Here is a 25224-nt window from a genome sequence, read left to right on the forward strand (position 1 = left end):
AAGGTTGTAGGGCTGGAGGAGATTCAAGATCTAGGAAAGGGTGAATGCATGAAGAGATTTGGAAACGAGTATGAGAATTTTAACATTCTGCCATTACTTAGCTGGGAGCCAGTGTAGGTCACAAACATGAGGTGGTGTGTGAATGAAACAATTCAAAGGCTACCACACAGCCACCTTCCTATCCTCTTTTTGAAATTTGTTCATGTGATTTGGCCATGGCTGCCTGAGCTAGCATTTATTTGGTGATTCCTTATTGCTCTTCAGAAATTGGTGATAGCTGCTGCCTTGAACCATTGCAGTTCATTTTATGTAGGTAGATGTAGAATGTTGTTAGGGCCAAAATCCTAGAACGTATTCCTTATCTCCATCTCCCTTAGTGCCCAAAGGTCTATTAGTGTCTGTCTGAAGACGTTCAGCAACTGAGCACCTGGAGCATTTTGGGGTAGAGAATTCCAAATATTTTGACAGGCAATTTGAGACTTTACATAATATCTTCCACCAAAAAAAGCACCCTCTGATGTACCTGCAATTAATTAATATCTTAGTGATACTGTAAACTTGCCCTTTGTCTATTTTTATTTTGGGGTGGGGGGTCACGCATTGGCAGTGTTAAAACTCTCCATAAATTTTGCCTTGGATTGGAAGCATTTGTCTTTGTCCATGGTTTCCTGCCAGTAGCAGTGGTGAACTCTCCTTCTTTATGGTCATTTAAGCAGGCATTGGATAGGCATTTGGAAGTTATTGGGCTAGTGTAGGTTAGGTAGGATTCGGTCGGCGCAACATCGAGGGCCGAAGGGCCTGTACTGCGCTGTATCTTTCTATGTTCTATGTTCTATGTTTTCCCCAATCTCAAGCAGACCACCTGAACAGAGCTTCTTAACTTACCAATAAAAACTCCAACAAAATCAGTTTGGGTTCTTGCACTTGCTTCTATCTGGCTATTATTCACTGAGTATGACAGGGTCAACACATTTGAAACAATTTTAAAATTTGGGGCCTTTGTGGTGTAAAGAGGTTTAGCGCTTCCCAACTATTTAGATATTTGTAGCAGGGTTGTATGGCACTTGATTCCAGATCCATAGCAATGTGATTGCCTCTTGTATTCAAGGGCATTTAGGAATAGAAATATTTCTAATGCTATGTTTAATGTGGTCTTGCTAATCCAACATTTCAGGATTTGTTAGTGAAACCTCTAATTATTTGATAAACATTTAATTTAATATATTTGACAATAATCACTTGAAATGGTAAATTGTAAATATTTTGTGTTATTCCATAAGATATGGGTATTACTGGCAAGGCCAGCATTTGTTGCCTACCTGATTTGTTCTTGATCTACATTGTTGCATAGACCAGAGCAGGTTGAGGACAACAAATTTCCTTCCCTTGTGACCTATTGCTATGATCTAATCAGATTTAACAAATTTGATTTAGATTCCACAATGGTAGGAATTGAACAATCTTGCCAGGAGTGTTAAACTAGCCTTTAGGTTATTGGCCCAGTGTTTACTACAGCAGTGGCATACCCATTGAATGTGTCTGTGTATTAGACAAATGTAACTGTATGAGACTGTTGACTCCACATCGTTGCGGATGTAAATTAGAAGCCAGTTGTAATGTTTTTTAGTCTCTGAACGCATTCCCAAAACCAGCAAGCAGTTGGCCAAGATAATGCCAAACTCGAGCATGTTAATTTTATAGAGTGCTGTCACTGAGTCATGGCTGTCAGTTGAGAGCTTTTTTTTTGAAGGTAGTGTAAAAGTGGAAAAACTCAGTTAGTCATGAAAATACTTGGCAGACTAGTCAACATCTATGTTTAAGTTCAGATGAATTAACATAGCAATAACATGGACCCGTCAACAGTTTGAAACCTTTTATTTCCCTTTGTTCTGATATTGACTGATTTGTGGTGTCATAGAAAACTTGTATGCAGGTACAGCAGCTAACAAAAACTGAAAGCAGATGCTGCAAGTTGGAAACAAAAACAGAAGTTGCTGGAAAAGCTCAGCAGGTCTGGCATCATCTGTGAAGAGAAATCAGTTACTTTACTCGCCTGGTCACCCTTCCTCAAAACAGCTGTTTGGAGGAAGGGTTACTGGACCCGAAACATTAGCGTTGATTTCTCTTCACTGATGCTGCCAGACCTGCTGAGCTTTTCTAGCAACACCAGATGTAAGAAAGGCAAATGAAATTTTTGCCTTTTTATTGTTAATGAAATAGAGTATGAGCATAGTGAAGTGTTGCAGCAACTGCTCAAGGCATCAATGGAACTGCACCTGGAGTATTGTGTAAAATTTTGGTCCTCTTTTATCTGAGGAGAAATGTAGTTGCATTAGAGGCAGTTCAGAGGAGGTTCACTAGACTGATTCCAAATTTGAGGGATTTTCTTATGAAGACAAATTGAGCAGTTTAGGCCTATACTCCCTGGAGTTAGAAGGATGAGAGGCAATCCATTTGACATATACAAGATGCTAAAGGAATTGACGAATTCCTTTGACGAATTGTTTCATTATCTAGAATGGGAAGTCGTTAGTTTTAGAATAAATGGTAGCGGATCTAAAACCGATGAAGAGAAATTGTTTCTCAAAGTGTCGTGAATGTGGAGTTCACTATCTGAGTACAGTTGATGGAGAGTGGGTGAGAAAGTGGAGTTGAGGTTGAGTTGAGATCAGTCACGGTTGTGCTGAAAGACTGAGCAGGCTTGAGAGGTTGAATGGCCTACTCCTGCTCCTACTTCCTATGTTTCTAGCATTTTATTCTTGCACAGTACAAGGCATTTGTATTTTTCAAAGTTGATGTAGTTTTAAAACCTTTCTGATTCTAGGTGCAAGCAGTTTATGCTAATAATGATTGGTTTGAAGAGGGGATGAAACTAGAGGCCATTGATCCGCTGAATTTATCCACTATTTGTGTTGCCAGTGTCCGAAAGGTAAGAAAATTTGGTTTTGGTTTGTTGGGACTGATGTTCTGTTAAAGGTACTGTACTTGTGTCTGTATGCATAGAATGCACTACTGCTTTAGATCAGCTGGATTTCAGGGCTATCACATCATTGGAAGGAAAATTATCGCTCAGTCAGTGCTCTAAACTCTTCCCAAAGTTTCTTTTCTAGTGTGATCTTAATTCAGTGCCTCAGGTTGTGGGTGACTCCCTCCATGAATATTTGGATAGGTAAGATTTATGGAGCTTTGGAGTGGGGTGAAATGAATTGAACATCTCTCACCCCTGCCAAATTTGGTCCCTCTTCCACTCTTCACCCCATCCCCCTCCTGGCGGGATAGTTAATAAAAAGGAATGTTCCTCCAAAGAATGAACACGACCAATCTATTCATAAACTAATTTGCAGCAGCAGCAATCTAGACCTCAAAGTGCAATTTATTAGGCCATGCCCCAATACGAACAAAGAAAGCTGAGAATTTGAAGGGTTTTCCAGCTATCAGAAATCAGTCCAAGTTCCACAGCAGTCATTGCTGATTCAGATTTTGTGATCCTAAAACTTCATATCCATGACCACCTTGGGTATCTAGATCCAGAGTTTGGGCAGCCCTGCTTTTTTTTGTTTAGTTTACATAAATTCAGATTGGATCCCCAGCCTTAAGTAAAGTTGCTAACTGAACTTTAAAAAAATTTCTGAAATTATTTTATCGCATGGCTTGATCCTGCTCCAGCCATCAGTTATCCATGTGGCTACTCTCCTTCTACACCAAATGAAAAGCAGAAACACTTATTACCCAATTTGATTATCAGAAAAGTTTCTTTTAAACCCTCTTTTTCAACACTTTTTTTTAAAAAAGAGAAATGTTTAATGAAAATGACAGAAACAATTATTTTTTTAAATGTCCATGTGATTTTGCACACAACCCTGTCCTAGTGATTGATCTCAATTCTTGGAGTCTCCAGGTTGGCAACCCTACATATCAGGCAAACACCTAATGGAAAGCAATCTATAATTAGTAAAAAGGGGATATAATGAAATGAAACTGATTTATAGCTCTCCATATGGCTTAGTAGTTAATAGCACTACCCACATGATGCTGAGATACATCTATCTGTGCAGAGGAGGTGATGTAATGCGAATATCAATTGACTAATCCGGAGCCACAGATTATGATCCAGGGACATGGGTTCAAATCCCTCCGCGAAAGTGAATTTTGAATACAATGAAAACTTGAATAAAAACCTCCTTTAAAAGCAAGTAAATGATTGTAAAAACACAGATGGGCCCTTTAGGGAAGAAATCTGCTATTCTTACCTAGTCTGGCTGATATGTCACTTCAGACATGCAGTAATGTGGTTGACTGTTGGCTGCCATCTGAAATGCTGGCAGAGCTTGCACTGAATGAATTGCTAGAAATGAATAAACCAAGCTTCAACCTGTGCGGAGTTAGCAGACCTCAGTAGTAGTAGTACAAGCTTTACTCTCCGTCCCATTGCTCCGTAGAGTTGAAAGGGTTAGAGGTTTTTGAAATCTGTCTGACAATCACTCCTGCACATTTCAAGTGCAGGAAAAGTATTCCTTAAATGTAAATTGTTATACCCAGTGGCTGCTGCTCCAGGCAATAAGTTAGAATGTGATTAATTTTAATTGTAATTAAGAGAGAGTGCCAGAAAAACAGGTTTGATTAGATCAGATTTCCTACAGTGTGGAAATAGGCCCTTCGGCCCAACAAGTCCACAGTGGCCCTCCGAAGAGTAACCCATCCAGACCCACTTCCCTCTGACTAAAGCACCTAACACTATGGGCAATTTAGTCTGACAAATTTACCTAACGTGCACATCTTTGGACTGTGGGAGGAAACCGGAGCACCTGGAGGAAACCCACGCAGACATGGAGAAAATGTGCAAACTCCATCCAGACAGTTGCCCGAGTGGAATGGTGGAAGTGAACCTAGGACCCTGATGCTGTGAGGCAGGGATGCTAACCACTGAACCACCATGCTGCCAATTTGGTGCCATTTGTGAATTGAAACTGTTAAGGTCTCAGGTTTCAGAACTCTGGCATTTTATAGCAGAGGGAAATAGTAAGAAATTTATTTAATTTTATACAAGCTAAGGGTGGGGGAGAAGGACAACAGGGAAGGTTTATGATCGTTTGGAGGATAGGAGAGATTGGTGCAAAAAGGTTTATGGTACAAATGCCAAGTGGATTGGAAATAGCTCAAAAACAAAGACTTGCTGTATCTAGATGGGGTATGATTAGCAGGCTAGCAGCAATGTAGATGCAAAGTAAAGGGATTAAGAAAAGGATCAGAGAAAATGAACCATGAAAAAATCACAAAGCAATAGTTATGATGTAAAATTGGTGAACATTGTTTTGGAACTTGGAGGGGGCAAATAAAGATCAAAATAGCAACACTTCAAAAAGGGAGGAAGAGAGACAAAGGTAGAGACTACATGGTCGGTGAAAGAAACCTACCTTGCTGCCTTTTTTAAATGTGAGTAGAGTGGGTTCTGCTTGGTAATTTGTTTGGAGATCTGTCTCTTGATGAAGATTTTAAAATATAAAGCATAGGTACTCAGTTAACCTGAGTAGTGTTTTTAGAGCAGTACAGCTGTGCTATTTTCTGGGGCTGTAGATGGTTAAGATGCAAAAAGGGCCTTTAGTAGCATTAGATTAGATTACTTAGTGTGGAAACAGGCCCTTCGGCCCAACAAGTCCACATCGACCCGCCGAAGCACAACCCACCCATACCCCTACATTTACCCCCTTACCTAACACTACGGGCAATTTAGCATGGCCAATTCACCTGACCCGCACATCTTTGGACTGTGGGAGGAAACCGGAGCACCCGGAGTAAACCCACGCAGACACGGGGAGAACGTGCAAACTCCACACAGTCAGTCGCCTGAGTCGGGAATTGAACCCGGGTCTCAGGTGCTGTGAGGCACTGTGCCACCGTGCCGCCCTTAGATTACTTGCAGTGGTGAAACAGGCCCATCGGCCCAAGTCCACACCGACCTGCCGAAGTGCAACCCACCCAAACCCATTCCCCTACATTTTACCCCTTCATCTAACACTACGGGCAATTCAGCACGGCCAGTTCACCTAACTTGCACATTTTTGGACTGTGGGAGGAAACCGGAGCACCTGGAGGAAACCCACACAGAGATGGGGAGAAGGTGCAAACTCCACACAGTCAGTCGCCTGAGGCGGGAATTGAACCCAGGTCTCTGGCGCTGTGAGGCAGCAGTGCTAACCACTGTACCACTGGCCGCCCTCAAATCATGATGTGCTCTTCCTGTCGGATGTGGGCAATTAGGGAGAATTTCCATGTTACTGATGACTATGTCTACAGGAAGTGCGTATGATTACAAGTCCTATCAGATCGCATGGATCAGATGGAGTGGTAATTAGAGGCAATGAGGAATTACAGGAGTTGAGGGTGGGATGCATGGCGGTTACAGGAAGGGAGAAAGATTGCAGACAGGGGTAGATGGGTTACCACCAGAAAAGTAGGAGAGGGAGGCAGGTAGTGCAGGAATCTCCTGTGGCCATCCCCATCTCAAACAAGTCTGCTGTTTTTTGAAAATGTGGGGTTGGGGCTGGAAACTCAGGGGAACGTAGCTCAAACAGCTAAGTTTCTGGTACTGAGACTGACTGACTCTAATGTAACAAGAGATATGTCCAGTTCTAAGCAATTGATTGTGATAGGGGACACTCTAGTCAGAGGCATAGACAGATTTTTCTGTGGCCGACAGCGCGAAATCAGAATGGTGTGTTGCCTCCCTGGAGCCAAGATCAAGGGTATCTGAGTGCAGAATCTTCTCAAAGGAGAGTGGGACCAGCAAGAGGTGGTTGTACATATTGGAACCAACGACATAGGAAGGGAAAATGATGAGAATATAGGAAGTTAGGCAGGAATTTAGAAAGGTCCTCGAAGTAGCACTGGGAGTAATCCAGGTATTATGAACTAGTGAGGGTAGGAGTAGGAGGATAGAGCAGATGAATGCATTGCTGAGGAGCTGGTGCAGGGGAGAAGGGTTCAGTTTTTGGATCATTGGAATCTCTTCTGGGGTAGAAGTGACCTGTATATGAAGGATAGATTGCACCTGAATTGGAAGGGGATTAATATACTGGCAGGGAGATTAGCTATAGCTGTTTGGGAGGATTTAAACGAGGAAGGTGGGGGTGTGGGACCCAGGGAAATAATGAGGAAAGAGATCAGTCTGAGACTCTTGGGAAAAGGAGCAAGTCAAACAGTCAGGGTGGGAAGGGACAAAGCAGAGAACTAGGTAGGACTGAAAAATTAAACTGCATTTATTTCAGTGCAAGAGGCCTAACAGGGCATAGTTAGGAACATGGGACTGGGATATTATAGCAATTACAGATTTGGTTCAGGGATGGACAAGACTGACAGTTTAATGTTCCAGGATACAAATCCTATCAGAAGGATAGAAAAGCAAGAGTGAGGAAGTGGAGTGACATTTTTGATAAGAGATAACATTATAGCTATACTTAGGGAGGATATTCCTGGGAATACATCCAGGGAAATAATCTGGGTGGAACTGAGAAATAAGAAAGGGATGTATACTTTATTGGGATTGTATTATTGACTACTCAATACTCAGCAAGAAATTGGGAAACTAATTTATAGGAAGATCTCCGTTATCTGTAAGAATAATAGGGTGATAACGATAGGGGGTTTCATCTTTCCAAACATGGACTGCCATAGTGTGAAGAATTCAGATGGAGAGGAATTTCTTAGATGTGTACAAGAAAATTTTCTGATTCAGTATGTGGATGTATCTGTTAGAGAAGGTGAAACACATGGGAAGTGAGGCAGGGCAGGTGACTGAGGTGTCAGTGGAGGGAGTATTTTGGGTCCAGCGACCATAGAATCATAGCTATAGAGATGTACAGCACTGAAACAGATCCCTTTGGCCCAACTCTTCCGTGCCGACCAAATATCCTAAATTAATCTAATCCCATTTGCCAGCATTTGACCCATATCCCTATGTCCCCTTCATATACCCATCCAGATGCCTTTTAAATGTTGTCATTGTACCAGCCTCCACCACCTCCTCTGGCAGCTCATTCCATACACGCACCACCCTCTACGTGAAAAAGTTGTTCCCGAGGTCCGTTTTATATCTTTCCCCTCTAACGCTAAACCTATAGTTCTGGACTCCCTCACCCAGGGTAAAAAACCTTGTCTGTTTACCCCATCCATGCCCCTCATGATTTTAGAAACCTCTTTAAGATCTCCCCTTCCTCCCAATGCATGCTCTATCTTCAGCTCCCATTTGCTGTTCTGATAGTCACATAATATTTAATTCTTTACCTCCTCCAAACTACCATATTCTCCTCCAAAGAATAGATGATGAAATGATAGTTGCTTCTTGAAATAAATGCCTCCCTAATTTTAGGCAATCCTTGCCCGATGTACTTCCTTCAAGTGGCTTTGGTTTGTTTCAAAATCCAATTCGTACTTAAATAAGCAAATTGCGGTATCTCAGAATTCTTTTATTTTTACAATAGTGATGGAAAAGGATTAGACCGGATATGAAAGTTAAAGTTCTAATTTGGAGGAAGGCAATTTTTGACAGTATTAGGCAAGAACTTTTCAAATGTTGCTTGGGGGTAAAGGGATTGTTGGAATTGGGAAGCCTTCAAAATTGAGATAATGAGAGCCCAGAAACAGTATATTTCTGTTAGGATGAAAGGAAAGGCTGGTAGTTATAGGGCATGCTGGATGACTAAAGAAATTGATGTTTTGGTCAAGAATAAGGAGGTGGTTTATGTCCGGTTTTGACAGCAGGGATCGAGTGAATCCTTAAGTATACTCCAACTGCCTTTATACTCTAAGAGGGAAATCCGGAGGGCAAAAAGGGAACATGATAACTTTGCCAAACAAGGTTAAGGAGAAAACAAAGGAATTCTATAAATACATTTATTGACAAAAGGATAGCTAGGCAGAGAATAGGACCCCTCAAAGATCAGCAAGACAACCAAATGTGGAATCTCAGAAGATGGGAGAGATACTAAACAAGTATTTTGCATCCATGTTTTCTGTGGAGAAGGACATGGAAGGTGGTATTGGGTGTCTTAACACATAAAGGTGGATAAATCCCTAGGACATCATCGAGTATACCTGAGTACTGTTTGGGAAGCTCGGGCAGTGATTGCTGGGCTCCTTGCTGAGCTAATTGTGTCATCGAAAATCACAGGTGGGGTGCTAGAAGACTGGAGGTTGACTGATGTGGTGTCACTATTTAAGAAAGGTGGTAAGGAAAAACCAGGGAACTATTGTTACAAAGCGGTTGTTGAACCCCTCTTAATTAAACAGAAAAGCTTGCCATGCCTCGTAATCTGTTAAAATGTGAGTGACAGAACTCCCAAATTCCACTATTTACAGAAAAAAATCAATTTATTAGTCGAAGTTTAATAGTGAACATGAAACAAAAAAAGTTTCTCAAATCCAAACTCTGCTTTCTTAACTATTTACTATCTGACCCAAATTCTATATTTAAAAAATGCTGTTCCAATAAGAGTTATGAAAATTACATTAACTAATTCCTGCCAATGATTAAATTAATGTAATTAGTTAATTTCCCTGGGTCATCGTCTTTCTTTTAACTGCGAATAGTCTTTACCTGAAAAGGTACCTTTGGTACGGAAGGTTTCTTTTCCTGATTTTCTTCAAGTGCATAATGTTAGATGAGCAGTTAGCTGTACGGCAGTTGCTGTCTGACCAATTTTCAAAATGTCCGAATTCTTCTACCCCCCAGCATCGGGTTGTCTTATTGGATTCGGTGTTGGCCAAACAATAAATTCAAACTCGGTTGTTTTTAGTATCCTGGGGCATAAGTTAATCTGTTTTAAATTCAAATTGTTGTCAAAGCAGCAACCGAAGCTCAGGTAAACATTTCACAGCCAAATGTTACATATTTTCAATTTTCCAGTCTACCTTGGGAACCGCGCCCTCTCTCCAGTACAGTACATGCTTTTAACTTCAACACACAATAGACTAGTGAGCCTCACGTTGGTAGGCAAGTTGCTGGAGGGAATCCCAATGGACAGGGCTTCCCTATATTTGGATAGGCAAGGACTGATGAGAGATAGTTGACATGACTTTGTGCTTGAGAAATCATTGAGTTTTTTGAAGAAGTAATGAGGATTGCGGGCAGAGCGGTGGACGTGATCCATATGGAGTTAAGAGTGATCTGCTGGAAAAGCACAGCAAGTCAGGCATCATCTGAGGAGCAGGAAAATCAACATTTTGGGCAAAAGCCCTTCAAGACTGCTCTATATGGACTTCAGTCAGGCATTTGACAAGGTTCCTCATGGTAGACTGGCTAGCATCATTAAATCACACAAAATACTAGCAGTTTGGACACTGAATTGGCTTGAAGATAGAAGACATGTGGTGGAGAGATGCTTTTTAGACTGGAGGCCTGTGACCGGTGATGTGCCCCAAGGATCAGTGCTGGGTCCACTGCTTTTTGTCATTTATATAAAATGATTTGGATGTGAACATAGTAAATTTGCAGAAGACTCCAAAATTGAAGGTGCAGTGGAGAGTGAAGAAGGTTATCTCCGGTTACAATAGGATCTTGATCAGATGGGCCATTGGGCTGAGGAGTGATAAATGTGAGGTGTTGCATTTTGGAAAGGCAAATCAGGGTAGTACTTGTACACACAATGGTACAGTCCTGGGGAGTGGTGTTGAACAGAGAGACCTTGGAGTGCAGGTTCATAGTTCCTTGAAAGTGGAGTGTCTGGTAGATAGGATAGTGAAGAAGGCGTTTAATATGTTTTCCTTCATTGGTTAGAGCATGAGTATAGGAGTTGGGAGGTCATGTCACAGCTGTACAGGACATTGGTTAGGCCACTTTTGGAATATTGTGTGCAATATCCTATTGGAAGGGTGTTGTGAAACTTGAAAAGGATTAGAAAAGACTTACAAGGATGTTGCCAGGGTATGAGGGTTTGAGCTATGGAGAGAGGTTGAATAGGCTGGGGCTGTTTTCCCTGCAGTGTTGGAGGCTGAGGAGTGACCATTTAGAGGTTTGTAAAAATCGAGGGGCATGGATAGGATAAATAGACCATGTCTTTTCCCTGGGTTGGGAGAGTCCAGAACTAGAGGGCATAGGTGTGGGGTGAGAGGGGAAAAATTTAAAAGGGTCCTGAAGGGCAACTTTTTCACACTGTTGCATGTGTGGAATGAGCTGCCAGTGGAAGTGGTGCAGGCTGACACAATTATAGCATTTAAAAGGCTTCTGGATGGATATATGAATAGGAAGGGTTTAGAGGGATATGGGAAGTGAGGACTGGAGATCAGGGTTGAGTGTGGTGCTGGAAAAGTACAGCAGATCAGGCAGCATCCGAGGAGCAGGAGAATCGCTGTTTTGGGCATAAGCCCTTTATCAGGAAAGTCCGAAACGTCAATTCTTCTGCTCCTCTGATGCTGCCTGACCTGCTATGCTTTTCCAATACCACAATCTCAACCTAGGTGGATATGGGTTAAGTTCTGGTGAATGGGAATAGATTAGTTTGGGATAATGGAAGAGTTGGACAGCAGGGTCTGTTTCCATGCTGTGCATCTAACTCTCGACTCTATAACTCCAAGTTGAGTTCACAAGGCTGTAAAGTGTAGTGGTAAAAACAATGACTGCAGATGCTGGAAACCAGATTCTGGATCAGTGGTGCTGGAAGAGCACAGCAGTTCAGGCAGCATCCAACGAGCAGCGCAATCGATGTTTCGGACAAAAGCCCTTCATTGGGAGTAAGAGCAGAGAGACTGAAGCGTGGAGAGATAAGCTTGGGGAGGTTGGGGGTGGGGAGAGAGTAGCATAGAGTACAATGGGGGAGGAGAGGAAGGTGATAGGTCAGGGAGGAGAAGGTGGAGTGGATAGGTGGAAGAGGACCTAGGCAGGTCGGACAAGTCTGGACAAGTCATTGGGACAGTGCTGAGCTGGAAGTTTGAAACTAGGATGAGGTGGGGGTAGGGGAAATGAGGAAGCTGTTGAAGTCCACATTGATGCCCTGGGGTTGAAGTGTTCCGAGGCGGAAGATGAGGCGTTCTTCCTCCAGGCGTCTGGTGAGGGAGCGGTGGTGAAGGAGGCCCAGGACCTCCATGTCCTCAGCAGAGTGGGAGGGGGAGTTGAAATGTTGGACCACGGGGTGGTGTGGTTGATTGGTGCGGGTGTCTCGGAAATGTTCCCTAAAGCGCTCTGCTAGGAAGCGTCCAGTCTCCCCAATGTAGAGGAGACCACATCGGGAGCAACGGATACAATAAATGATATTAGTGGATGTGCAGGTAAAACTTTGGATGTGGAAGGCTCTTTTTAGGGCCTTGGATAGAGGTGAGGGAGGAGGTTTTGGCACAGGTTTTACAGTTCTTGCGGTGGCAGGGGAAAGTGCCAGGATGGGAGGGTGGGCTGTAGGGGGACGTCGACCTGACCAGGTAGTCACGGAGGGAACGGTCTGCGCGGAAGACGGAAAAGGGTGAGGAGGGAAATATATCCCTGGTGGTGGGGTCTTTTTGGAGGTGGCAGAAATGTCGGCGGATGATTTGGTTTATGCGAAGGTTTGTAGGGTGGAAGGTGAGCACCAGGGGCGTTCTGTCCTTGTTACGGTTGGAGAGGTAGGGTCTGAGGGCAGAGGTGCAGGATGTGGACGAGATGCGTTGGAGAACTGAAACCTGAAGTGAGACTGCTATCCTATCATTCACACCTCATCGAAACAGTCTTTTGTTTATTTAATCACTGTGTGCCTCCTCCCAATACACTGGAATAACATGGTCCTACTAACCGCATTCTGTGCCCACATTGCCCTGAAACCAGAATGAGGCATGAATCGATTGCTGCTGTTTCCTCATTGCCCCATTCTCTACTCTTCACACCTTGCATTCTTTCATATATTAATCAACACTAAAATAAATTGCACTTCTTGACTTGTTTATTAGGAAATATGATAGGTGTTGGAGAGACAAAAAAATTGTAATTAAATTTGATAATTGTGTAAAATAATATGCACGTTTTGAAAAGTAGGGAATATGGAAGTTTTGGTTGCTTCAGTCTTTAGCAATATAGCTTTTTGAGTGAACAGTTGTGATGTCTTCCTGCAAGTTGTTTTTGCAATGTTTCTGATGGAATGCAATGACATCACAGGGACTGCAGCCATCTGGTTGGTGACTGAACCCTTGGCAGTGTGTTGGCAGCAAATGCCTTATTTACTTGTCCCATTCCTGGTTGCTTTCGTAGTTTCGTGAACTTGTATTGAGCTTCACTGGAAGATTATGGCAGGCTAAGGATAGGAAAGGTAGAGTTAATTTTATTTGTGTTGTTTTCCCTGGTCAGAGCTTGTTGTCACCCACTGTATCCAAGCTCTTCTGAGCCATGGGCATGTCACTGGTACATGGAAAGCAAGAGAGAAGTTTAGCAGTACAATTTGGTATTGTCTTGCAAAAGCCAAGTATAAGATAAATGCAGAAAATACTGGAGATGCTCAGCAGCTCAAATTAAGCCTGTTTCTCTGTCTCTTCAAATGCTGCCTGACCACCTGAGTAGTTCCACCATTTTCTGTTTTTGTTTCAAATTTCCAGCATCCATAGTGCTCTGCTTTTGTGTTAGAATAAACATGAGAGTGGAGCAGAAAAAATACTTTCCAGTCTGCGTCAGTTTGATCCATGTGGTTAAACAATTCTGAGAGATTTAGCCATTAAAAGAGGGAGGTTTGTCATCATCCTTTTAAATGCGATTAGTCTTTTATCCCCTTTTCAATTTAATTTTAAACAGTGGTGACGTCTTTCATGTATTGGCTTAATTGATTTAAGATGTGCAACTGAAATCACAGCACTTACTTTCACAGAATCTCCAAACGGTTTCGGACAGGTCAATTGGCCAATAATGTTTTCACTGGCTCTCTGCAGAAGGAATTTCCTTGGTGCCACTTCCAGTCTTCTCTCTGTAGCCTTACACGTTCTTCCTTTTTGAATATTAATCCAAATTCCCCCTTAATGACTCTATTTAGTTCTATCTCCACCACACTTTCAGTGCATTTGTGATCTCGACTTCTGCACACAGCAAGCAGTTTCTCCTCACTTCTCCATTGTTTCTTAAATCAGCATAATGTGAAGAATATAATCAGTAAATATCCACATGCAAATACTCCAGTATGCAAAATGGCAGATGCTGCACATAACTATCTAGTCTAGGCAGTGTAGTGCAGAAAGTGACACTCCCCTTCTGTAGCTTGTTTTATTAAATGTTCACTTAAGCACTTTTCCGTTTTTTTTTGTTTTGGCGTTTTTTCCAAGTTTTCCTTCATGTTTTGGTGAAAACTACGGATAAGCAAACATTTGGCGCGGCATTGATTTGCACAGATAGGGAAATTTTGTTAAAGGATTACAAATAAGCTGATGCAGATTTAAAGTGGTTTGCAAGAGAAGCAAATATGATGTGTAAATATCTTACAAGTGGTTTGGTCTGGAAGGCATTGCCAGAATGTGTGCTGAAGACAGTCAATTGAAACATTGAATGATTGTTGAATAGAAACAACATCCGAGGGTGTGGGGAGAAGATGGGTAAATGGAAATAAGTTGTAATACTTGTACAGAGTTGTACACACTGTTGGCATGTTTGTCCTCCTTGAAGACTTAAATGATTCTGAAGGTGGTCAGGATAGTATTTGCAAAGAAATGATCTTAAATCTCCACCCCCATTAATAAGCATTTCTGACCATGTTACTATTTAATGGCTGCCCTGCACTTTGCAAGGTGGCCTTTGTATTGCCTTGTAGCGAAATCTGTCGCTATACAGTAGTGTTCCCCCCTACCCACAGTGGTTATGTTCCAGAGCCTACTGTGGAAGCCCAAAACCACAGGTGGGAGTGAACCCATTCATTTAAATGGGAAGTGTACCTTGCTGGTAGCCTGGTCCCTGGTGCTGGGACGTTCCGTATAACATGCACCACAGGCTGTGGTAAACCACAGGTAACCGAAACTGCGGAATCATTTCCGGGGGTCACCCTGTACTGAGAATATACACTTTGATAAGGATTTTGATTTGTCACACCACCTGTGTGCTGTTGTGACTCAATGGTGTGCAGGTATTGGACAGGGGTAGACAAAATCAAAGTTACATGACTCCAGGTTATAGTCCAACTGATTTATTTGAAATCAGTAACTTTCGGATCACAGTCCTTTTGTCAGGTGTAGAGCTGCACTCTGAAAGCTTGTGATTTCACATAAACCTGTTTGACTTTGATCAGATGGCTCAATGGGCTGAGGAGTGGCAGATGCAGTTTAATTCTGATAAATGTGAGATGCTGCATTTTGGGAAAGCAAATCTTAGCAGGACTTGTATACATAATGGTGAGGTCCTAGGGACTGTTGCTAAACAAAGAGACCTTGGAGTGCAGGTTTATAGCTTCGTGAAATTAGAGTCTCGAGTAGATAGGATAGTGAAGAAGATGTTTGGTCGGCTTTTCTTTATTGGTCAGAGTATTGAGTAGAAGAGTTGGGAGGTCATGTTGCAGCTGTACAGAACATTGGTGGTTGCATGGACGAATTGGACTGAAGAGTCTGTTTGCATGCAGTGCACCTCTATGACTCTATGACTCCTGGGGTTGTGACTTCTGACCATGAATCACTGGGACGTTGCAGTACGATCAAGACCCACTATTTGTTGAGTTGAGACAAATCTGTAAACTTGACTCAATCATTATAATCAAACTATTTTTAACGAATAACAAGAAAGACCTGAATTGAGTGACTCTGGAGTTTGCATGTTCTCTCCAGGTCTGCATGGGGTTTCTCTTGGTTGCTCTGGTTTCCTCTCAGTCCAAAAATTAGGTCAGGTGGATTGGTTATGTTAAATAGCCGTCATGTTCAGGGTTGTGCAGGCCAATTGGGTTAGTAACGATAAATGCAGGATTACGATGTGGGGCCTGGGTGGGATGTTCTTCAGGGGGTTGGTGCAGACTAGATGGCCTCTCCTCACACTGTAGGGATTCTATGATAAACTGATACAGAGATGTGACCTGATGGGTGCAGAAGGAAAATTGGGGAACTGCAGAGAGTGACAGCAGTTCAGACCACAAACGTTGATGTTATTTTCTGTGCTAATGGCACAAGGTTGTGGACATACTGGTCTCAGTCTTTTATTCTCAAGATGTGGATTTGTCATTTCAGTGCCTCTGAAATTCACAGAATTGTTACAGCGCAGCAGGAAGCCATTCAGGCCATTGGGCCTGCACTGGCTCATTACTCTTGCTTTCTTCCCATGCCTTTGCTCAATATTTCTATCTATATCATCTAGTGTCCTTTTTTAAATTCCTCAACTCAACCTGCCTTTGCCACATTTCCAAGTAGCGTTTCCATATGCTAACTACCCGTTGTGTATGTGGGGAGGAATGTTCTCTCATTACCCTTTTGTGCATCACTCTGAATACTTGCTCTCTTGTTCTTGTTTCTTATTAGGAGTGAGAACTGCTCCCCCTCCCTGTTCACTAAATACAGCCTGCTCATGATTTTGAAAACTTTCAACAAATCTCCCCTCAGCCACCTTACTCAAGAGAACAGTTCCAACAACTTCAGTCAATCACTTTCTTTTCCCTTCGGTCCAACTCGTCCATGCTGACCAGATATCCCAACCCAATCTAGACCCAACTGCCAGCACCCGGTCCATATCCCTCCAAACCCTTCCTATTCATATACCCATCCAAAAGCCTCTTAAATATTGCAATTGTACCAGCCTCCACCACTTCCTCTGACAGCTCATTCCATACCCATACCACCCTCTGTGAGAAAGAGTTGCCCCTTAGATCTCTTTTATATCTTTCCCCTCTCACCCTAAACCTATGCCCTCTAGTTCTGGACTTCCCCACCCCAGGGAAAAGACTTTGTCCAATTACCCTATCCATGCCCCTCATAATTTTGTAAACCTCTACATGGTCACCCCTCAGCCTCCGACTCTCCAGGGAAAACAACTCCAGCCTGTTCAGCCTCTCCCGATAACTCTCATGCTCCAACCCTGGCAACATCCTTATAAATCTTTTCTGAACCCTTTCAAGTTTCACAACATCTTTCCGATAGGAAGGAGATCAGAACTGCATGCAATATTCCAACAGTGGCCTAACCAATGTCATATACAGCCGCAACATGGCCTCCTATCTCCTGTACTCAATACTCTGACCAAGAAAAGAAAGCATACCAAACGCTGCCTTCATTATCCTATCTAACTGCAACTCCACTTTCAAGGAGCTATGAACCTGCACTCCAAGGTCTCTGTGTTCAGCAACACTCCCTAGGACCTTACCATTAAGTGTATAAGTCCTGCTAAGATTTGCTTTCCCAAAATGCAGCACCTTGCATTTATCTGAATTAAACTCCATCTGCCAATTCTCAGCCCATTGGTCCATCCGGTCAAGATTCTGTTGTAATGTGAGGTAATCTTCTTCGCTGTCCACTACACCTCCAATTTTAGTATCATCTGCAAACTTACTAACTGTACCTCTTATGCTCACAGGTAGAAAGTGAGGACTGCAGATGCTGGAGATCAGAGCTGAAAAATGTGTTGCTGGAAAAGCGGAGCAGGTCAGGCAGCATCCAAGGAGCAGGAGAATCGATGTTTCAGGCATAAGGGCGTATGTCCGAAACGTCGATTCTCCTGCTTCTTGAATGCTGCTTGACCTGCTGAGCTTTTCCAGCAACACATTTTTCAGCTCTTATGTTCACATCCAAATCATTTATGTAAATGACAAAAAGTAGTGGACCCAGCACCGATTCTTGTGGCACTCCACTGGTCACAGGCCTCCAGTCTGAAAAACAACCCTCCTCCACTACCCTCTGTCTTCTACCTTTGAGCCAGTTCTGTATCCAAATGGCTAGTTCTCTCTGTATTCCGTGAGATCTAACCTTGCTAATCAGTCTCCCATGGGGAACCTTGTCAAACGCCTTACTAAAGTCAATATAGATTGCATCTACCACTCTGCCCTCATCAATCCTCTTTGTTACTTCTTCAAAAAACTCAATCAAGTTTGTGAGACATGATTTCCCACACACACAGCCATGTTGACTATTCCTAATCAGTCCTTGCCTTTCCAAATACATATACATCCTGTCCCTCAGGATTCCCTCCAACAACTTGCCTCTTTTTCTTTATGATAAAAAATTTGCATAAAGCAGTTCAGATGGAACTGATGAGGGAGAACAGCTACCAGAAAATGTTCTATTCCCCCTCTACATAGGGGGGAGAGAAAGAGATTTAGGTGCTTTCACATTCACAAGTTGTATGTTTCTGCTGGGTTTTTTTTGTCCACACCCAAAGCTGTAATCCCCTATCCAGGAACCAATCAAGAGGTTTTTGCTGTGCTGAACACACAACAACACACATGTACATGCAGATACATTTAGCATTCTCTCCCATTGCTTGAATGAGGCAACATTCTCAATACAACTTAAGTTCCAGTAATTTGTTTTCAAAATTGCAACGTGGTATTCCACAGTTTCCTTAGTTTTAACCAGAATCTTTTCTCATTTAAGTTCATGGTCCAATTTTAAAAAAAGCTCTTTACAGTACTGTTTATCTCAGATGAGAGTTTGTGAAGAAAGGCAATTTGGTAAGCTTTCCTTTATTGCTCAGGGCCTTGAGTATAGGAGTTGGGAGGTCATGTTGTGGCTGTACAGGACATTGGTTAGGTCACTTTTGGAATATTGTATGCAATTCTGGTCTCCTTCCCATCAAAGGATGTTGTGAAACTTGAAAGGGTTCAGAAAAGATTTACGAGGATGTTGCCAGAATAGGAGGGTCTGAGCCATGGAGAAAGGCTGAATAGGTTGGGGCTGTTCTCCCTGGATCGTCAGAGGCTGAGGGATGACCTTAAAGTTTATAAAATCATGAGGGGCATGGATAGGGTAAATAGACGAGGTCTCTTCCCTAGAGGGCATAGGTTTAAGGTGAGAGGGGAATGATTTAAAAGAGCTTAGGAGCAACTTTTTCATGTAGAGGGTGGTGAATGTAAGGAATGAGGAAAAAAAACTGCAGATGCTGGAATCCAAAATAGGTAGGAGGTTGGAGGAACCCAGCAAGCCAGGCAGCATCAGGTGGTGGAGAAGTCAATGTTTCGAGTGTAACCCTTCTTCAGGACTCTGGGTGGGTGTGGGGGAGCTGCAGATAAAGGGGGTAGGATGGTGGGGGTAGGTGAGAACAAGTAGAGGATACGACCTGGTTGGTCAATGGGAGGAATGAATCCAGTAAATGTCAGGAAGCGGTGGAAGGGATGGGGAGGGGCTGGGAAGGGAGTTGGGGAATTGGAAGGGAAATTATTTGAAATTGGAGAACTCCATGTTGAGTCCTTCGAGCTGTAGGCTATCTAAGTGAAAAATGAAGTGTTGTTGTTGTTGTTGTTTTTGTTTTTTTCACTGAGCTGGGAGTTTTTCTTGCAAACGTTTCGTCCCCTTTCTAGGTGACATCTTCAGTGCTTGGGAGCCTCCTGTGAAGTGCTTCTGTGCTGATTCCTCCGGCATTTATACTGGTTTGAATCTGCCGCTTCCGGTTGTCAGTACCTGTCCGCTGCAGTGGCCGGTATATAGGGTCTAGGTCGGTGTGTCTGTTGATAGAATTCGTGGATGAGTGCCATGCTTCTAGGAATTCCCGGGCTGTTCTCTGTTTGGCCTGTCCTATAATGGTGGTGTTGTCCCAATCGAATTCATGTTGTTTGTCATCTGAGTGTATGGCTACTAGGGATAGCTGGTCGTGTCGTTTCGTGGCCAGTTGGTGTTCATGGATGCGGGTTGTTAGCTGTCTTCCTGTTTGTCCTATGTAGTGTTTTGTGCAGTCCTTGCATGGGATTTTGTAAACCACGTCGTTTTTGCTCAACAAAAACGGATCCTGCGCAATTTCATTAACCAATGCCTCAGGGAAAGACAATGAAATGAGGACATGCCACAACCCAAAGGACTGGCCACACTCCCATACATCAGGAGCATTTCTGAACTGACAGCCAGACTGCTGCAACCACTAGGACTCATAATAGCACACAAACCAACAGCCACTCTCAGACAACAACTCACCAGGACAAAGGACCCGATACCCAGCATGAGCAAAACCAACGTGGTTTACAAAATCCCATGCAAGGACTGCACAAAACACTACATAGGACAAACAGGAAAACCGCTAACAACCCGCATCCATGAACACCAACTGGCCACGAAACGACACGACCAGCTATCCCTAGTAGCCATACACTCAGATGACAAACAACATGAATTCGATTGGGACAACACCACCGTTTATAGGACAGGCCAAACAGAGAACAGCCAGGGAATTCCTAGAAGCACGGCACTCATCCATGAATTCGATCAACAGACACATCGACCTAGACCCTATATACCGGCCACTGCAGCGGACAGGTACTGACAACCGGAAGCGGCAGATTCAAACCAGTATAAATGCCGGAGGAATCAGCACAGAAGCGCTTCACAGGAGGCTCCAAAGCACTGAAGATGTCACCTAGAAAGGGGACGAAACGTTTGCAAGAAAAACTCCCAACTCGGCGAACAGAACTAGAACAATGAGCACCCGAGCTACAAATCTTCTCACAAACTTTGAATGAAGTGTTGTTCTTCCAATTTACAGTGTGATTTGTATTGGCAATGGAGAAGGCCAAGGATGGTCATGTCAGAAAGGGATTGGGAAAGGGAATTAAAATGCATGGTGACTGGGAGGTCTGGTTGCCCCCTGCAGGCCCAGCTGAGATGATTTGTTTGGAGGTTTGTTTGTTCCCTTTAAATGTTTCAATAAAGTCTCTTGATGTGTTATTTTCCTGAATGAACCATTTCTTCTTTGGTCAGTCAAGAGCCTGGGTCTCAAGTGCAGCAGGTGTGTTTAACTACTTCAGATCCTTTTGAGGCCATCCCTAAATACTTTTTTTCTGCTAATCTCTGGAGAGTCTCCTATGTAACCAAGTTCAAGGTTGAGCTTCAGGGGGTCTGATGTCAGGAATACCTGTGACGAGTTCTGCCCAGAGGGGTTGCTCGTGAGGGAGTTAGCCCCTCCAAACTGGGCAGTTTGTTCAAAAGGTATAACAGCTCGTGTTGATAGTGGTTATTTGAGGGATTCTTTGTGATAGTTTTAAAGGAGTACAACAAGCAGGTGGTTGTGGCATTGCTTTTTTTGTTTTGTTCTTGGGATATAGGTGATTGTTTCTGGAATAGTTCCTTTGACTATCAAGTTCTGGATCCAACTGAAGAGGAGGTTATACTAGAATTAATGAGCTGCACCGAGAAGATTGATTAAAAGCCTGAAAGTGAAGTCATCCCTGGGTATCAGCATCATAATATAATTGAATTTTATATTTGGCTACAGAGAGAAAAAGACTATCATTTCACCTTAAATAATGGTGGCTATAATAAGGTACCAAAACAGTGCTACCTGAGGTGAACTGGCAATTTAGGTTTCAGGGATAGTTCAACAGATGTGCTGAGTCAGACATTAAAAGGCTACTTCAGAATACATAGAAAAGATCCATTCAAATGAGAAAAAAAAAATTCTGAAGGCAAGACTCACCATTTATACTTAAGTTAAAACATCGACTATTTGCAATCTATCTCAAAGACTTGGACCTAAGGTCCAACCATGGGCTGGCTAATTTTGCTGATGACACCAAGGTGAGGAAGTAAGTTGTCAACAGGAGGTAGAGTCTGCAAAAGGCTATAGATTGTTTAAATGAGATGGGTGAAATTTGGCAGATGGAGCATAATGTGGGGAAATATGAACTTGCCCAATTTGGCTGGAAGAATAGAAAAGCAGAATACTGTTTAGACATAGAGAGACTGAAGAGCTCAGTGGTATAACTGAGGTACCTCAGTGTCATGGTAGATGAATTACAAAAGTGAGTATGTAGCGACAACAAGAGTTTGGGGAGGCAAATTGAACATTTATTGCAAAGGGAAGGGAATTTGACCGTATTTAACGGTCTGGAGGGAAGGTCTTATGAGGAAAGACTGAGAGACTTGGGTCTGTTCTCATTAGAAAGAAGAAGGCTAAGAGGGGATTTGATAGCGACATACAAGATGGTCAGAGGATTAGATAGGGTAGACAGTGAAAGTCTTTTTCCTAGGATGATGACATCAGATTGTACGAGGGGGCATAACTACAAATTGAAGAGTGATAGATTTAAGACAGATGTCAGAGGCAGGTTCTTTACTCAGAGTGGTAAGGGCGTGGAATGCCCTACCTGCCAATGTAGTCAACTCAGCCACATTAGGGAGATTAAAACAATCCTTGGATAAGCACGTGGATGATGATGGGTTAGTGCAGGGGGAGGAGCTGAGAATAGTTCATAGTTCACAGTTCACAGGTCGGCACAACATCGAGGGCTGAAGGGCCTGTTCTGTGCTGTATTGTTCTATGTTCTAAGAAGTTTTACTGTAGCTGTACAGGATTTTGTTGAGACCACATCTGAAGTACGGTGTACAGTTTTGGTCTCCTTTTATTTAAAAATAGGTGCAAATGCTTTGGAAGCAGTGCAGAGGTGAAGGTTTTATCTTATGAAGAATGGTTGAAAACTTTGGAGTTTAGAGGAATGACAAGTGACCTTTCTGTTCACTTGAAGTATGCATGCATTCCCTCAGGTTTATCTAGCCTGCCTTATATGCAATGATGGAACATTCACAACCATTTGGGCTAGAGAATTCCATAGATTCACATCCTTCTGAGTCACTCTAAGATCAGCAGAAGCAAGCCATTCAGCCCATTGAGTCTGTGCTGCTATTTGATGACATTGTGGCTGATCTGATCATCCTGAGCTCCACTTTCTGCCTTTTTCCCCCATAACCCTTGATTCCCTTACTGATTTTAAACATCTGTCTATCTCAGCCCTGAATGCAGTTAATGACGCAACCTCTACAACCCTCTGCAGTAAATAATTCCACAAATTTACTGCCCTTTGATAGAATTCCCCTCAAACTATCTTCAAAAGACAGCCCCTTATTTTCAGATTATGCCCTCTCCTCCTAGACTCTCCCACAAAGGCAAACTATATTCCTGTATCTAATGCCTGTCAAATCCCATAAGAATCTTGTTTGTTTCAATCAGGTTGCTTCTCGTTCTTCTAAATTCCAATTAGTACAGGCACAATCTACTCAGTCACTCCTCTCAAGACAGTCTCTCAAAAGTAGTAACAGACTAGGGCAGCACTGTGGCTCAGTGGTAGCAACCGGAGTTCGATCCCACCCATGGGTGACTGTCTGTGTGAAGTTTCTCCTGTGACCTGATTGGGGCTGTTAATCAGGGACCTCATTCTATGAGGTCCACCTGGCTGACCTTGTTAAAATCCATACACACTAGACTGCTGGCAATAGGTTCCTTCTTTGAAGAGATATTAATCAGCATAGGACAATACATTACAGAATTTAGAAGCATGTGAGGTGATCCTATTGAGGTTTGCAACATTGTAAAGGAGCTTGATGGGGAAGATATATTGGGAGGATATTTCCCCCGGCTAAAGAGTCCAGATCTTGGGATCACAGCCTCAGAATAAAGGGCTGGCCATTTTTAACTGAAGGGTGAAATTTCTTCTCTTGTGATTTTGGATCTTTGGACTTATTGACCTCCAGAGAACTGTGGGTGTTTAATTATTAACTATATTGAAAACAGGTTGATACACTTTTGGATATTAAGGGAGAGTGCAAGAAAGTGGAATTGAGGTGTAAGATCACCCATGATCATATTAAATAGCAAGGCCAGCTCAAGCAGACAAATAGGAACACTAGAAATAAATTAGACTATCTACCAGTACCACTTCACTGAGTACTTGCATCCTCTCTCAGGCCTTGTTTTCTCACCTGAAGTGTGGTTGCCCTGATTTTACTGTAATACTCCAACTGGGATCTGGCCAGCTAATTTAAAAAAAAATTAACATGATGCGGTTACTTTATTGTGCTGTCTGCCTCTCATTATAACTCCAAGGAAGTTACATCACATACTAATAATCTTCACAAATTGTCATGCCAAAGTCAACTGTATGAGCACCCGGTATCTTTATCCCTGAGCATTGCCCCCACCTCTTTCCTCCCCCCCACCCAAACCGGTCTCCTCATTTATGCAGCTAAAATGAGTCATGCTTTTACATTAAACTTCACCAGTATACTCCTGTGTTAATATCATCTCCTTTTTGTTACATTTCTGAACATGTATAATTTTTAATGACACATTGAATATACTCTACCGGAATGCAGGTCATGAGTCTGCTTTCAAGAGGTGTAGTGATCCCAATCCTTGGGTAATGTTAACCATAGAATTCCTCTGGTCTGTTTTATTTTTTAAAAAAAACTCTTCACTACAGTACTGCACTAGGTTACATATTTTATCTCTGATTTATGCAGCGATTACACATATCAAAATTCGTGGAACTGATTTTATTTACTGAAGTTTAGTATCTACTCCATGCTTGAGCTCTGGCTTTCCAGCTTTGCTTACTTTACCCTGAGTTCACACCCAGCTTAACCAATCAAGCAGCACCAATAGTAAAATAGAATCGTAATCAAGCATAACAATTAAATGCTACACATTTTGCTTTCTGCCCCATAGTCAATTCTGTGTCCCTACTCCCGTAACCCCTTTTAAACCAACTAGATTTGACTTTGCTAACAAAGTCAATATTTAGTTGGCAAAAATATCAACTTTTCTGATGCTAGATATCAGATGAGCAGCTTAATTTGAGGCAGAAGTCCTGTTGTACAACACCAGCAGAAGTGATTAACTGTTTTTGATCTGGAACAACAGGTGTTGTTGGATGGCTATCTGATGATTGGAATTGATGGATGTGAGGCGGCTGATGGTACTGACTGGTTCTGTTATCATGCTTCCTCTTGTTGCATCTTCCCTGTGGGCTTCTGCAAGAAGAATGACATTGAATTAACGACGCCTAGAGGTAAGTTACATGTTGAAATTAAACAGCCTTTATAAATTGGTTATCAAATATTAGCAAAGGAAGAGCCCCTTATATAATTATGGATAGCAGCATGGATGAAGCTGCCTGAGTATGGGTGCTGAGTGAATTTAGACCTTAGGAGCAAACAAATTGGTGGTTTTGTTCCTGCTTTCCCTCATCTTTTCTCCTCCCACCCACTTCTTCTCTCACTGACACACACACATCTCCTGGTGAGGATGTTGGCTGAGGCAAAGTTCTATTGTGCTGTCCTGTCTGAGATTTATTTTGAATGTGTGAACATAAAATGGTAAGATTAACAGGCTTATACCAAACATATGTTGATTGA

The 25224-nt window shown here is 42.6% G+C and overlaps 1 protein-coding gene across 1 annotated transcript in view; it reads left to right on the forward strand.

Moving 5' to 3' along the window:
• The window catches only part of l3mbtl2 (L3MBTL histone methyl-lysine binding protein 2), a 109468-nt gene that overhangs the window by 37579 nt on the left and 46665 nt on the right, over window positions 1-25224 (forward strand). The window contains exons 11-12 of the mRNA XM_060849376.1: window positions 2825-2929; window positions 24731-24878. Coding sequence (XP_060705359.1) covers window positions 2825-2929; window positions 24731-24878 — 253 coding nt within the window. The remainder of the gene's footprint in view (window positions 1-2824; window positions 2930-24730; window positions 24879-25224) is intronic.

This window comes from Hemiscyllium ocellatum, chromosome 33 (genome assembly GCF_020745735.1).
Source record: "Hemiscyllium ocellatum isolate sHemOce1 chromosome 33, sHemOce1.pat.X.cur, whole genome shotgun sequence".
NCBI classification, from domain to species: domain Eukaryota; kingdom Metazoa; phylum Chordata; class Chondrichthyes; order Orectolobiformes; family Hemiscylliidae; genus Hemiscyllium; species Hemiscyllium ocellatum.